The sequence below is a fragment of the Pezoporus occidentalis genome, unplaced genomic scaffold (genome assembly GCF_034315485.1).
Source record: "Pezoporus occidentalis ecotype Australia unplaced genomic scaffold, CSIRO_AGI_Poc_V1 ctg86, whole genome shotgun sequence".
NCBI classification, from domain to species: domain Eukaryota; kingdom Metazoa; phylum Chordata; class Aves; order Psittaciformes; family Psittacidae; genus Pezoporus; species Pezoporus occidentalis.
In genome coordinates this window covers 1,583,506-1,596,807 of record NW_026916220.1, presented here as the reverse complement: position 1 = coordinate 1,596,807, position 13,302 = coordinate 1,583,506, and the positions used below count along the sequence as shown (strand labels likewise).

General features: G+C 39.2%; 1 protein-coding gene across 1 annotated transcript; it reads left to right on the top strand.

Moving 5' to 3' along the window:
- Positions 1 to 277: 277 nt before the first annotated feature.
- ZNF475 (zinc finger protein 475) lies at positions 278 to 12,385 on the top strand (the record flags this gene model as incomplete). Its single annotated transcript, XM_062604485.1, is given in 5 exon segments — positions 278 to 488; positions 491 to 979; positions 7,752 to 7,858; positions 8,151 to 8,331; positions 11,882 to 12,385. Coding segments are annotated over 5 exon segments (1,140 nt in total), but the record flags the coding sequence as incomplete, so codon positions are not given.
- Positions 12,386 to 13,302: the final 917 nt, after the last annotated feature.

Genomic DNA, 13,302 nt, shown 5'->3' with positions numbered 1-13,302 from the left:
TATTGGTTGGTATCCTTAACAAGAGAGGTGGTGCTCATTAGTATGTCCTGATTTAATTTATTTCAGGATCATGTAAAACCAAAAGACAGACCAAAACCACACAGAAACCCTCTTTCACTACTGAAATGGCCATTAAATGCAGTTTTCAAGCTTTGAAGTCCCTAGAATAGTCTGGCCCATGAAACTGAATTAAGAAGATGGAGCTTCATGCTGGCTAACAAGAACTTTCCCAAGACCTTTTTGTGTCAGAGACAGAGAAGTTTCTTGAAATGTACTCTTCGTGGAAAGAAATATCGAGAATAAGAATGTGAAGAAAACCTGTAATGCTTTGCCAAGAGCCAGAGAAGCCCATGCTAGTGTCTCTAGCATCTTGCCTTCAGAGCAGGTTTCACCACCTAATGTGTCAGATCTTCCCGGAATTTTGCCCAAAGTAGTGCATCCAGAAGCTGGACCCAAGAACAGGAGACCAGGCACTGCAATAGTAGCAAAACAGAGTCTTCAAACATATCTCAGATGCCACCAAATCAGCCCATCATCCCACAAAGAAGACCTTGCTTCAAGATATGCTATATCTGTGGCAGAGAATTTGGATCACAGTCTATATCTATACATGAACCCCAGTGCCTAGAGAAGTGGCGTACTGAAAACTATCAGCTACCAAGTCATCTCAGAAGACCTGAGCCCAAGAAACCTGAGGTCCTTACTGGTGGTTCCTATACGCTTGCAGCTGAAAACGAGGCAGCTTATCAGAGTGCTCAAGCCCAGCTCCTGCCCTGTAGAAACTGTGGCCGAACCTTCTTTCCTGACCGTCTCATGGTGCAGGAAAAGTGTTGCAGAGGAGGTAGCCGCACTGTAGGGCAATCAAGCACTAGCCCCACTAAATCTGATAAAGGCCCAGGCTTTGGGTCTGGCTCAGCAAGTGATCCATCTAAGACCAGTCAAGGAAAGAGTTGGTGCTGCACCAGCCACATCAGACAAGGTAAATAGCTAAGTGTGTGCTGTATGAAAGGGTGTGGATCCATTTTGATGCTAAGCACTCAAGGGAAGACTGGGTTCCCATAAAATTTAAAATCATTTTCCTTCAGAAGGGTCTTTTGGCTCCAAGCCACATGTTTCTATGCTGAACAGTATGTAAAGGGAAGGGTAATACTGTGTGTGCAAGGGAAACTGCTTATTCCTATTTCTTCTGATTTTCCTACTGAAAGGGGGAAGTTGGGTTCTCATACTCTGTGGTCCTGTAAGAATTATGTCCCCAAAAGGGACCATTGTGTGCTATGGTTCCCAAGTAGTTTCTGTTGGGCAGGTCAGGCAAGCTTTGAATTTTATTTTTTAGCAGGTATTGAGTATTTTTATTTAGCTAACATGAAATGCAGTGGTTTCATTATCCTGTAAGCTCTCCAGTGATTTTCATTTTTTACCATTATTCTTAGCCATGGCGTGGAACATGAGTTTACTGAGTACTGCATGTTCAAAAGCAGCAACTCAGGGTATAACAACAAAATAAATAAGACTGCACATTTCTTTCCACTGAATTTTATTCAAGATCCAAGAATAAAGAAGCTGATTCACATTATCCAATAACTACACAAAGTTTTGGAAAATGGATTTTTTTTTATCCTGCACTTGTTTCTACACAGGCTGTCTTTTGGCCAGGAGTTTTGTAAGGTAAATGTTTAGTCCCAGTGTCTAAAATAAAAGGCTTTTTTGTTTGTTTGTTTTCATTGGAGGTTGGACTCATAATTGCCTACACTACTTTTGAAAATGGGATTTAGCTTTCTCAGTCACCAAAGGAGAACAATGCTATGCAGAGCATTTATGAAGATGTTTTAAAAGTCAAAGCATGATATATTTTCCATCTGTTGAGTGAAATGGAGATAATAGTGTTACCTTAACAAACATGAGAATGAAGACAACATGGGTCATTTTTATATTTTGCTATTTAAGGCCACTAACTCATAGTTATTGGCAGGTTAGGTCCAGTCCTCAGATCTTTTATCAGCAGATTTCAAATCACCCAGTAACAGTTCAAAGTGCTGCACAGGTATATCTATAGCTTTAGGAGAGATGTGATATGCTATATTTTACCTTTTACCAAAGAACTGGCATTCCTGTAAAAGGTGATTGTTCAGTGAAAGGCATAGGTGTGAAACACAGGGTTTTATGCATCATACATAATTCTGTATGTTTAAATTAAAAAAAGTGTGGGGAGAGGGGAAGTGTCCATAGTTATGATACCAAAAAAAACCAAAACAAAAATACAAAACAGCAAAGCAACACAAAACAACCAAGTTTAGAGTGTGGTTTGGCTTTGAGAGTGACCCTGCAAAATTGTTGCTCTCTTGCACGGTATCTTCTTCCTGTGTGGGTTCAGTCACATCCATTGACTTGTTGAAAAACATTATTATTTCCACTTTTCAGTTCCATGAGCTCTGCAGAAATGTATTCAAATCTGTTCCTCCTTCTGTGTGAGCAACATGTTTCTTCATTTACTTGCAAGCAGTCACAGTTCATCAGTTGCAGCAGAAGCAATAAGGCTGTACAGCCTGCAATTTGTAATTGACTCTGAAGGACTTTATTATTAACAATAACTTTCAGGAAAGGGTGATTTTGCCTCTCTGAAGTCCTTCATTTTTATTAGTTTTATATCTGTCCTTTTGAACAGAGGTACAAAAGGCAGAGATAGAAACGGAGAGAGCGAAAGAGACATCCTGTGATCCCAGCAGCTGCTCAGTTCTGGCAACCTGCGAAGTGGTCAAAAGAAGCCTCTTTTCCATAGGTGTGTGTGAGGGTCACCAGCTCCAGTTAAAAGCTTTGAAAGGTCCACACTGAAGTATGTTGAAAAGCAGTAAGCTAACGGAAGGCCTGCAAGTTCTCTATGAACTGGGATAAGGTCTGGGTCATCTCTACAGTCCTCTTAATATTTTTCCAGCATATGGTTTTAATTTTGTTCACCTTACCAGCTGCTCAGCTGCTTATTAATTCTGTTAAAGAATACCAGTAATGGAGTGAAATGGCAACCTGCTTTGGTCCTGGCAGGAAAGCATTTGGAGCTTTAAACGTTTGAAAGTCCTGATTCAGCAAAATGCGAGAGGGAAGGAACAACCGTAAAAAAAAAAAAAAAAACAACAAACAACAAACCCCAACCATTATATAAGTCAAATTACCTCATGCAGTGAAAGATGTCCTAAATTAAAAAACTGGGGTTTCCTCATTTGAAAAATAAAGATCTGACTGATTTGGTGCTATATCATGTGAAGGGCATTTTAACTTTACAGCTGCAAACCCTTTTATGTGCATGCATCTGTCCTGGAGCAATCTTTCCCTTAGCTGGTGCAGGATTAGCTAGACCAGTATCATTACTGCAAACACTTAGTTCACCATAAAATGCCTTTATACCTGGAGACTCAACAGCCTCCATAATCCATCTCTTCCACTAACTGTCCTTCCCTTCAGAATCCATGAACACATCTGGGTTAATCATGTCTCTCTGTGTAAAACAGTCTATGTTTATAAAGAGACAGGGGTCACCTCAGTTCAGAAATTCTGTTTGGTTTGTGCTGTGATATCCCAGACAATGGAAGTGATGTCTGGAAATACAGAAACTCAGAACTGCACTAGAGCAGAGTGTGTTTTTTATTCTTTCACAGACCAAATAGTCTGCTACATATAAGTGAAAATAAATATCTTGCTGTGGGTATATGCAGTACAGTTTTTTTGACAGCAGATAATGCTGCTCCTAAAAGCCTATCAGACGTGTCACTAGCAACTGATGCTGCCACCTGCTGTTTTCTTCTTATCAAATTAACTATCTAAAAATAATATTTCAGGGACTTTACTGTATTACAATGCATTTTAACACAAGTTCTGAAAACTTGTATAGCAAAAGAATACTGATGTTGCACCTTGCTCTAGCATGAAGTCACCTACTTACTTGGTAAAATGAAAACTCTTTCAGAGGCTGTGCAATTGTAATGAAGCTGAGAAGTCAGTGATAAACTGTCTGCCTCTGTTTCAAACAGTTTCTAAGTTTTGAACATCTTAGAAGAATACAAATATATTTGCAAATGTAGAAAGTTGGATGAGAATGGACAGTGAATGGTTTGAGTGAAACTTACTGAGTATTGCCACTGCGAACAATTGATCTTGCCGCTTTTCTGCCTTTACACAAAATGCCATGTTCATCATACTAATGTATTTCTCTGAAAAGACAGCAGATCAGGGGTAAAATGTGATATTCTAGTGCTTCCAGTGGAGTAAAATCTTTGTTTCATCATCTGGCAGAATTACTTTATTTTTCAAGGAAATTTCATACTTAGGTGTACGACCTGTGCTAATGTTAATCTGCTGTTGTGTCAGGGCAGTGGCTAACAGCACTTTAGAGGGCTTTGAAATGCACCTTCAAATGGTTGTGAGAGCCTTGCTACAGCTTGTCCCTGTCCCTTATGTAAAATACCTCTTACTTTCCAGAGAGAAATGTGTGGAAAAGGCTGCTTTCATACAACACAACGCTGTTGCTAAGTGTGTGCACCCATCTTTTCCTGAGCCTCTGTTCCTTGGGCAGTTCAAGCCTACAGTGAGAGCTCTGGCCTAGAGCAGGAAGCCTCCCCTCCTCCCATTCAAATACATGCATAATTAACCAAATAAGGAAGGTGTGGGGGATGCACAGTCCCGGACGATAAGTATTTATGAGGGGGTTTTGGGAGTCAGTTTTATTGGGTGTACTTAAGAAGAAATTAAAAGCTTTGTGCAGTATGGGAGGATTTGACCTCACATAACACCATAACAGCAGCCTGGGGCTAACGTCAAGTAATGTTGGGTCTATTGAAAATACATAGTGGCATAGCCCTCTGAGCTAAATAACTTCATTCATAGTCACACAGACATACTTAGCAGTCTTGGAGAAAAAAGAAAATACTGAGACATCAGAGGAAAGTCTAACTGCACAGTCAGGTATTTGTAGGTATTTTTATAATAACACATATCCTCAGGAACAGACCTTCCCTACAACCCTTTTTAAAGTGAAAAACAAAGCAGTGAGCAGACAGCCTAGCCACTGGCCTGCAAGTGGTTTGGGTTGGAAAATTGTGGTGGTTCCAAAAATAGTTTAGTTTCAAACTGCAGGCCTCCAGATGTGACATTTGGGACAGGCACACTGAAGAGAAAAAGAAATGAAGGATAAATATTATCAGCTGTAGAAATTCCAAAAATAAAGCTTATCATACCTTAGATTCCACAGTGAAGCAACAGCAGAGCTGTTACTACCAACTGTAAGGATATTCTCCTTCAAGTTTTATTTTTCAGCTTTTTAACATATGTGTATTTGCAGAGAAGGATTTCTGTACATAATTGGACTTGTGGTGATGGCTCAAACTCACTGCATTTCTGGGGGGAAAAAAGAATAAATCCATCCTTAGAGTGATCTGATCGGTTTTAATTAATTCTGGTCTCTGCTATTGTTTCTGTACAGTTTTTAATTGTAGAAGTTACAAAATAGACATTTCTACTTGAACAGATTTCTTAAACAAAGTTTGAACAAATAGGATTTAGTTATGAATCAATCCCAATAGATAACTTTAGAACCAGAATCCTCTATTTAACTGCACGCCTGGTTTTACTCATTTGCAACACAAAAGCTATATAAACATATAAAGCCTATAAACACTCTGTCACAACGTGGAGGGTTCACAGTACTGCTCATTCAATCTTTGGGTTTTCAAGTGAGACTGCCAGAACGATCATCTCAAAACTGTGGAAATGTATCCAGGTTTCCCTGGATAGAGATCACTAGCTCTTGTCTTGATCTGTGGCAGTTGTTCAATAGTAAAACATCACAGTAACTTTAAAACAAGTGTAATAGATTTGAATGAGGCAGTCAGAGACAAAAGGCTATCTTCACTAGGGAAATACAGCTAAGATGAAAAACTATTTGATTTTTACAAAGATATTTCTGTTTGTCTGTTAAATTTATTGAGAGTATTTAATTTTTTAAGTGATTTCTTACCTGTCTAATATCAGGACTTAAGTCCCCTTGAAACTATACATTTTTTTTTAATTATGCTGCCCCATATGTTGGCAAGTGCAGTGCAGGCTAAATAAGCAAGATTTTCATTTGTACTAGGATCCCGTTTCCCTGTTCTGGTAGTATGTAAAGAGTCTCTACAAAGTGACTGTAAATCAAGTTGCTCTTTCCTCATTTTCAGCCAATAAATAATCTATTTCACTGAATGTCAGGAACCTAGCTAATGAAATCTAGTGAGGAAAATGTGTTTCCAGTGTTTTTATGCCTAGCATTTTTTTTTAGAAAACCATTTTCAAAATGCTATAAACATACCCATGATAATCATGCATACTGAAATGACCCTCCTGACCTCAAGGGTTTAGACTGTAGTATCTTTATCTAAAGCTCTCTGGAGCCTACAAAAAAACATTCACTATGTTCAAAAGACTCTGTATCTGCACCGAGAGTCTTATCTCCGTATCAGACAAGATCTAGCTCAAGAGCTGAAGTAAGGAAGCAGGTGAAAATTGATAATGAAAAATTAGGGGGCATTCTTAAAACAGCTGTTGCTATATTCAGCTATGGACAGGAAGAGAAGGATATGTATATATATAAAAAACTTTGTTATCAAAGATAGCTAAGGAAAAAGTTAAGCGGACAAAAATGTCCTTGGAAAAAAACATCTTTGGATAAGTTATATTTCAAGTCACTGTGAGAACTTTTCAGATGAAGTCCAACTTTTCCCAGCAAAAACACATTTTGTAGAGTAGTATTTCTTCACGTAATTGAGTTTACATGTGTGATACAGGAAAGAAAGCTTATGCAGATCATTCACTAATGACTTTTTCAGACTCTAGCATAAATGCGAGAAAAGCTGCCCAATTTCTTGAATACACTGATGAATACACAGAAAGAATCATAAATACTAGAAACAGGTTATACTTTGTCTTACACAGAAGCAGATGAGAAAATGAAATCCCCACCTCCCTTTTTGAGTGAGAAAGGCTTCCTGTGTTTGGTCTGGAAGGGCTGTCCCTCTGCCTTTAGGGGGCAGCCTATAGCATGACTCTTACTGGTATTCTGCAGTCAGTAGTGCAGGCAGTGCTAGCAGTTGTGAGACCCATCAGCATGCCTCAAAGTGCTGTCCCTGCAGTACATTTTTACACTATTCTGGAGCAGCACTCGTACTGACAGCATGCCTAGCCCAGGACACACCTAACAACACACTCAAACCCATTATCCTCAATACCACCGTAATTATATATTTTTCAAGCTTAGAATATGCATGTGTGGTGTTTCTGGTTGAGGGATTTTTTTCTTCCATTGAGATGTTTTTCTCTGCAAACAAAAGCAGATCTGCAGTGCAGAAACAATGACTTGCTTAGCATACAGTTCTGCCCTCACTGCAGTCACTGGCAAAGTTCACACTGAGGCCTTCAAGGTAAACAAACAACAGTTCCTATTTTGCTCCCCCAATCCTCAAAAATCCTGGATTGGTTTTAATCCTTCCAGACCAAGAATTCTACCATCTTGCTGGTCTGTGGCAGAAGTTACACATCATTAGGGACCATAATCACAAGCTTGAAACGGCTACCTTCACTGGCTGGCTGAAGAGAGATCCTAAGGCTGGACACAGTGCTTTAACTATGTTCTTTCTGCCTGGAGATGGGGTCTTTCTGCCACTGTGCTAGACATCAGCAGTTCAACTAAGGAAGCTTTTGTTGCTGTTTTCCATGATCCTTGCCTTTGGTAGGTAAAAAAAGGGCTTCAGCATTTAAGGTGGACACTGTGCTGGAGCAACTTGATCATGCAGAGGAATTGTTTCTGCATGTGAAGGTGCTCAGCACTTCCACCAACTCGGTGATGTGAAAATAAAAGATCTAAAACTTACATAGCTAAGTATTAATTAGGTGACACACACAGATCGTCAGCCCAATATCTGCAGGAACCTACCTGTCCCAGCTGGCCAGTTAATGAGAGTATTCCTTACAAGCTTCAAGACTGTATGTAGACAAAAACAAAACTGATAAACTGATACAGTTACACTGATTTCACGGTATAGTTTCATTAATCTATATGATTGTTTCAATTCAAAGTTGTTCTCACTCAAAATTAATGCTGAAAACAGTATTCTCACAATTATTATTTGCAGGCACAAGTGATAAGACAGCCACCAACAGTGATTTGTTACATATGTGGCTGTGAGTATGGAACAAAATCAATTAGTATCCATGAGCCACAATGCCTGAAAAAATGGCACCAGGAGAATGCCTTGCTACCCAAGCACCTGAGAAGGCCAGGGCCCAAAATGCCTGAAGTCATACCTGTGCAAGGTAAGCTACAGATGAAATAAGAAAATGGGAGGAAGAAAGTAGGAGGAATAAAAACAAAATAAAATTTAAGCAGTAGTTTAAGTAGTAGTTTAAACTTCATGGTTTGCAAGTACTTATATCTCCTGTTCACTCCAAAGAGAATGTAGGCATAAAGGCTTGTTTTAAGCTTTCTGTTGACTATCTTGTTCTCCTTCTGTATTGCATCCATGAGAAATAAGAGTAGTTGCTGCCTTGTGGAACATGCCTCCTGGGACAGTCCTCTTTATGTGTCAGTATGTTCTGAATCAAAACACAAAAGGATTATCAAACTGCTTCACAGCTACATCATTACCATTTGACTAGTTCCAATGCTGTAAACAGACACTTTTTAAAATGGGAAAAAGCATTCAAGGATAATGTATGGACTTGACTCATACAGTCATTAAAATAAAATACCCTTCAACATAGCGATAGATAATTCAGCCAGGTTTTACACTTACAGCATTGGTTAGAAAAAACAGCCTGACACTAGCACTTAACAGTGGTAAATAGTGAGTGGCCTCCAGTTCTGTGGTAAAATAGGAAATACAATACTAGATGCATGATGACTGGTAGAAAAAAGGTATTTTTAAAATGTGTTAGACTTAGGACCTTAAGGTCATTTAATGGGATTGGAACTAGATGATTTTAAGGTCCTTTCCATCCCTAACCATTCCATGGTTCTGTAAAATCCCCCCATAACATATACTGTCGTTTCAATTTTTTATCAAAATATATTTATGGGTGAAAATGTAGTATCTTTTACAATGAACATCCAGAGGATTTACAAGCCTTAGAACAAGCCTTTCTTTGTCAGACTATTATAATGTTTGTATTACAAACACAGTGGGGAAAAAATATATGTAGTATAAACCAAATATTATATTTCTGCCAATTATGTGTGTTTGAGCTGTAGGTTCTGTTTTGTAAGTTGCCTAGATCCCACCTCTTCAGATCTATGAAAACTGATGATCCCTAGCACCCAACAGACCTGGGCTCCCATATGTATTTCAGGAGTATGTACTCAATATTGGACCAAAAGGAAATATTAACTGTGCTTTGCCTAGAAGCTGCTCCTAGAACTGCTCAAATCCCACATAAAGTTATTTCACCATGTCAGCCTGATGCTTTCCCTGGCCCTGTCAGCTGGTTTGAGCTACTTTGGGCCAAATTTGCATCACTTGCTCACAGGCAGTTAATTCACCCACTTTATTTAATATTCCCCATGATTTCCTGCAGCTTCCCCTAATGTCTGTAAAAGTGAGCAAATTCTCCTACAGCTCACTGTGAAAGAGTCACACACTAGATCAGTTTGCAGCAGTACAAAGAAATATGTCCACAGAAGACATACACAGAAAAGAGCAGGGTCACTGGGAATACTAGTCAGCTGTCCAAAATAATAATAATCATAGCTCAAATAATATCAAATCAGGACTTTGTTAACAAATTCCAAGCAGAAGAGTTGAATCTGTAGTAAAAGACAGATTTGAAAATGCATTTTCATTGTATTTGCTCTTTTTGTTAAGCTCTTCTTAATATTACATGTTGTGTGGTAAAAAACATGGAGAAAATGAGAATTCCATCTGAAAAAGGAGGACGCAAAAGGACAAATCAGGTTATTTTGAAATACACTATTTTATTTTGAAGGAGTGAAAGCAGAAAGACAACCACTCTTTGAGAGAACAATCCAGCAAAAGGCTCCCAGATATGAATCAGAATATTGTCTCATTTATGCAATGAGTCATATCAGGCGCCACCATCTCCTATGAGGTGGTGTGTGCCCATGGTTCCCCAGGGGACACTGACCTGCTTCCAGCATCTGTTCTTAAATGCCTGCTGATGCAAGTCTGAGCGGTTCTGTAGCTTAAGCTAAAATTTCTGTTTCCCCTGCAGTTGCCTCATGCTCCTGGCCTCAAGAAAATAATCTCAGTGTTGTTCTTTTTCCATAAGACTTACTCGCAATCATCTGGTAAATGCTATAACTGACCTTGAGACCACATACACGTACTGCATGTCTCACAGTCTCTCAATTTAGGGAGGAGGGATTACCCCTGTTGTTGAATGGAACAGCCGATGCTCAAAAAAAAGCTTAGAAATATTAGCTGCTTACATAAAACTTTTTATAACTTTCATAAATCTTTTTCTGAAAACTCAAGTGTCACGGGAAGACAACCACTGCCCTGATTACACAGTGTTTTGTTTGCGGAATGCCTAACACATGCCTGCAAGGAGAAAGTCATCTCTCTTTCTCTTTTTTTTTTTTATATTCCATAAACTTTCCGAAGTACAGAAAATACACATTCATTTCCTGCAAGCAAAGGGGATATTTGTCTCAGCCAAGAAAAGAAACACTATTTGGTTGCTCTTCTAACAAAAAGAACATTAGGAACAGGCATATTAAGAGATCTAAGGCTTATTGTGGTTATGTGAACCAATAGATATGAATCATATTAAAACTGTATGGGCCTTTAATGAAGAGGTCTATCATGTGCCAATGACAGAAACCATGGAATATTTTTAAATGCACAAATCCTTTTCTTTTAAAATATCGTCTGCTGCTAGCAGTACAAAGACAAAACCAATTTTTTTTATTCTTTTTCTCTATTGTCATACGTTTTGAGACGAGCAAAGCAAATACATCTTCAAATTGAGCCATGTAGATTTTGTTCTGCATGTACTTCAAATGAATACTCTTAAGATCTAAATCCAGGTATTGAGCAACCTACCTGGCCTCTTTGGAAATCAGTTTGAAACAACATTGTGTGAAAATCCATTTCAAGATGAAAGTAAACAAGATATTTTTTAATACTCAAATAAAATATTGAAAATACATCTGATGTAAGTGAATGTTTGAAGAATACTCCTGAGCTTTCCGAGCAGTCACTCTTCCCACAGTGGAAAATAACTGAGGGTAAGACTGGGTTAGTGTTTAGATGACAATAGATGCACTACTGCAATGACCTCACTGGAAGCTATGGCTTACAAGAACTGTAGGTATTGTCTGTAAAGGTTTTAGGCTTACCTAAGCTTAACCCGACTTACTGACAAAGCTTGCATAGACTTTAACAGGAAGAAAATTCGGCCCCTTTTCCAGAGAAGTACAAAGAACATATTCTCAAGTACGATATGCCCCTAACCATTGCTATAACACATGCTCATTGAACAGCACTTGAAGTAAAGCCAAAAAGTGAAATTTGCTGATAATAGTGTGTACGTAAAGATGTTAATAATTAGCTGAGAATGCATCTCATAACACATAGCATGATCTATGTTTTCTCTGTACTCTCATACAATACAAAATGATTCAGTTTGAAGTTAATTTAATTCAACCCTTGGGACAAAAAGCAGAATCTTTTTTATGTATTTTTTTTTCTCTTTTGTTTCTTTTCTTTCTTTTTCATTTGCAAAAGCAATATGGTTTGGTTAAACTGAAAGGCTCAGTCAACAGGTATTTCCTGAAAATATTTTCCATAAAGAGTTGAATGTGGGTCTGCAGAATGAAAGCTGATACTTTCTTTTTTTAATTTTCCAGCCAAAGGTTTCTACGATCTCAATTCTTTAAATGAGGCTGCCTGGATCAGCGCCCAGAACCAGCTCGTTCCATGTGATGTTTGTGGGCGTACTTTTCTTCCAGACAGACTGATCGTCTACCAGAAGTCCTGTAAACCAAAACCTGCAACATGAATTGGATGTAACACACATGCATATGTATGCATGCATACTCACACGTGTGTGTATGAGTGTGCATGAATACACACACACATGCACTCATACATTTCAGCCAAAACACGAGAGAAATAAAATTGAGCTGGGGAGTCATGAGCATCAAAACTGTAGTGTGTTATCAGATCACAACTTCCAAAAGCCTCCAGAGTAAAATCAGTTGTTACTGTGTAGTGTACGATCAAATATGGTGATTTTTTAGCAGTAGCAAAAATTCTGCTTCATTTCTGTTGTTCAGATAGCCTCACCTAAAAGCCACAGTTTGAGAGGTTTGGCATAAGAATACTTGAAAGTAATATGAACTATTTTCTTTCCTCTCTGTCCTGGGTTCAGCAGTAGCAGTCATTTTTCTCCTTCTTGGTAGCTGGTGCAGTGCAGTGTTTTGACTTTCGGCTTGGGAACAGAGCTGATAACAGTGACGTTTTGTTTGGCCAAGGACTTTGTGAGCCTCATGCTCTGCCAGGGAGGAGGGGAAGCCGGGAGGAAGCAGAGACAGGACACCTGACCCAAGCTAGCCAAAGAGGTATTCCATACCACAGCACGTCATGCCCAGGATGTAACTGAGAGTTACCCAGAAGGGCTGGGACTGCGGGGTTGGAGGAGGTGTCGGGCAGAGCTTGGTTGGGCTGGGGGGGGTGAGTTATCGGTCAGCTGGTGGTGAGATGTTGTATTCTCTTCCCTTGCTATTTCCTTTATCATTGCTATTATTGGTGGTAGCAGTAGTGATTTGTGTTATACCTTAGTTACTAAACTGTTCTTATCTCAACCCATGGGAGCTGCATTCTTTTCGATTCTCCTCTCCATCCCTCTGGGAGTAGGGGGAGGGAAAGAAGTGGGGGAGTGAGTGAACGAGTTGCCTGACTGGGTTTAAACCACGACACTCTCCTCATCCTGTGCTTTATTGGGTGCAACAGAACCCCAGTGAAGAATACTCCCAGGCTATTTTCTGAATAGCTGTGCTGCCTTCATGTCTGTTGGTCAAATGTGGGATATTCTTCAGCCCTACTCCTTTCACAGCCTTTCATATTTAGTTATCTGGACCTTTGAAAGAGTTGAGCATTCTGCATGAATTTCCCATTCTACGTGGAGTTTTTTGTATTCAGCAGACAGGAAGAAATGAACCATAGCTTTTAGGCACCTTTCACTGCAGAGATCTCAAAAACAGTGTCCCGCTGGCATCCATCTAGTGGTTTTTCAACAGAACTGAGAGACTGGGAGAGATGGTATAAT